The sequence below is a fragment of the Typopeltis vanoorti genome, chromosome 1, assembly GCF_054136105.1.
Source record: "Typopeltis vanoorti isolate ZY-2024b chromosome 1, IOZ_Tvanoo_1.0, whole genome shotgun sequence".
NCBI classification, from domain to species: Eukaryota; Metazoa; Arthropoda; class Arachnida; order Uropygi; family Thelyphonidae; genus Typopeltis; species Typopeltis vanoorti.
Genome location: NC_143549.1, coordinates 26,141,414 through 26,144,211, shown reverse-complemented (window position 1 = coordinate 26,144,211; position 2,798 = coordinate 26,141,414). Strand labels below are relative to the sequence as shown.

The window sequence follows — 2,798 nt, the reverse complement described above, 5'->3', positions numbered from 1 at the left end:
GCATTTTCTCATACTCTTTCTGTTTTCTGTTGCAAACAATGAAACGAGAAGAAATCAAGGCAATGTCATCTGCATAATCTAGGTCTTCAAGCCATGCTGTCAAATTCCATCTTAAGCCAGGTTTTGTATTCGTGGTTTTGTTCGTAGCCCAGTCTATCGCTATATTGAAAAGTAGGCCGGATAGTACACATTCCTGTCGAACTCCAGTTACAATAGGGAAGGTTTCTGTCACAGAGTTCTGCACCAAAACCTGGCATCTACTGTTTTCATACATTTGTTTGATAACATTAATTATCTTATTTGGTATACCATAGATGCTTAAGATTTTCCACAGGATTTCTCTGTTAAGCAGTCCAAGGCTTTGGCAAAATATATAAAATTCAAGTACAAGGAGACACCAAATTCTAGAGTTTGTTCTATAATGTTCCTCGAAATAAAGCTCTGTTGTATTTCCAGCTCCAGTTCTGAAGCCTGCTTGTTTTTTCCTTAGTATAGCTTCGATTTCATTTTTCATTCTTTTCATTAAAATTCTGCTAAATACCTTTCCTGGCACAGATAGAAGGCTAATTACTCTCCAGTTTTCACATTTTGTTAGGTTTTCTTGTTTTGGTATTTTCACTATCACTGCTTCCTTCCTTCCAGTGATCTGGTATTTCTCAATTTCTAGAATTAGATTGTATAGTTTAGTTAATTCGTTTACAGCAGTACCTTTATCTATTTTTAGTAAATTCAATGTATATGCTCTCATTTTCACATACTTTTCCGGACTTTTGTTTCTTTATCGCGTTCATTTCGGATGATTTTTTAATCATTTTTTTTTATCAATTTAGTTTATGTCGTTCTTCCCGTTTTAATTGTTTTAGAAATTCTTGTGTATCAACTTTGTCACCATTTTCTGTTACATTCAAAGTTTCACTAAAATACTGTTTCCAGCGATCTTTTACTTCCTGTTCCTTTGTTAACAACTCTCCTTTTTTTTAATCCTTTACGCAAGTTTCCAATTCCTTTTTCTTTCCAGACAATTTTCTCGTTATTTCATATGCTGTATTAAGTTGTCCCATGTCTGCTGCTCTCTGCACCTCCATTGCCAGGTTTTCTATGTGAGACCTGTTGTCTATTCTAGCTGATTTCTCTACTTCTTTGTCAATCGAAGTATATTTTTCTTTATATATTTGTTAAAGCCTTTCGGACTTTGTGCTTTCTCGTAGTATTTTTATTTATTTCCTTTCCTTTCCGTAATTAAATTCCAGTTTTTTGTGTTATCCATTCTTTGTTTATTTTTCTTTTCCTCGAGTCAACATTAAATGTTCTTTAGCATAGTCATTATAAGCATCCTGGAACTCTTTTCCATTTATCACTTACTATTTTTTGACAGTCATTTTCTTCTTCATCCATTTGCTCCAGTTTTGTGAATCTGTTTTTAATTGATGTGATGAACTGTTCTTTTATTTCTTTGTTATTTAGTTTTGCTATATGATATCTGTTTCTATTCTTAGTTTCGTTTGTTTTATTTGCTTTAAGTTTTAATCTTAGTTTGGAGTTTAATCTTAGTACTAAGAAATTATCTAACCCAATATCTACTCCTCTTCTTGCCTTCACATCCGGAAGTGATCTTCTGTGTTTCCCATTTATTATTATGTGATCAATTTGATTTCTGGTTTTGCCATCATGGGAAGTCCAAGTAATTTTATGGATATCTTTGTGTTTAAAAAGGTTACCTTCAACTATTAGGTCGTTTATCTCGCAAAATTCTATTAATCTTTCACCATATTGATTTATTCTACCGGAAGCTTCTTTTTCTATTGCTTTATAACTGTCTTGAGTTTTTCTTCCAATTTTTTTAAAATCTCCCATCATAATAAGAATGTCATGTTTGGGTATTTTATCTATTACTTTTTGCAGTTGTTCATAATTTTTTCCCTTTTTCTTATCATCAGCATCATTTGTATGTGCATAAATTTGTATTATTGACATTTTGACTTATGTTGAATTAAAACATGCAGTAATTATTTTACTGGTTCCATTTACTGGTTCCCGTTCAATAAGGCAAATTTTAGCTTTTTTATTTAGTATATTAGTACTACTCCTTTTATGTGTCTGTTTTAATGATCACAGTATATAGGACTGTATATTTATCTCCAGTTACCATCTGTCCAAAACCATCCATCTGAGTTCACTAATTTCCAAGATGTTTATATTATAAGTATCCATTTCTGAGATAACCTGTCTTGTTTTTCCAGTTTCGTATGAGGTTCTTGCATTCCATGTTGCAAATTTTAAACTGTATTTTGGTGACACCAGTTGACTCTTTTTCCATCTTAGAGCTTCTAAAAGGCTTTCACTCTGAGACTTCATTTTTGCTGTTTTTACTTCCCAACTGTGATAGTCATTGTCTAGTGTCTTGCAGAGTTCTGTTTCTTTCATCAATTATGGTTTGTTCAGGATTCTTAGTTTCCATAATCATTTAGTTTTTATTGGAAAGGGGAATTAGCCCTTTGCCAAACCCTCCTCCTTCCTCAACCGGGCTTGGGACCGGCTATGGTGGAGTTTAAATTATATTTATTTAGATATAAATGACCTATATTTAATACAGAATAATGGTACATCAAATCGCGCAATGTAAAGCAAATTTAAGAATGATTAATATAAAAGTATTTTGGTATCAAATTTTATGAAAATAATCAAGAGGCTTAAGAGATTACATTCATTCACTGCTCATTGATCAAGTAGAATTGCATACAATTTGGTCTGTTTTAGGCAATTTTCAGTTGTGCATTCATTTATGCTGGAATTATGCC

General features: G+C 32.3%; 1 protein-coding gene across 1 annotated transcript; it reads right to left on the bottom strand.

The window, feature by feature from the left end:
* Window positions 1-1,323: 1,323 nt before the first annotated feature.
* LOC150109851 (protein CFDP2-like) lies at window positions 1,324-1,974 on the bottom strand. Its single transcript, XM_090396329.1, has one exon. It carries the CDS (start codon window positions 1,972-1,974, stop codon window positions 1,324-1,326), a length of 651 nt encoding a protein of 216 aa, XP_090252455.1.
* Window positions 1,975-2,798: the final 824 nt, after the last annotated feature.

Bases quoted from the DNA above. Each gene is read 5' to 3' on its own strand.
- LOC150109851 (XM_090396329.1), bottom strand. From the start codon at position 1,974: ATGTCAATAATACAAATTTATGCACATACAAATGATGCTGATGATAAG.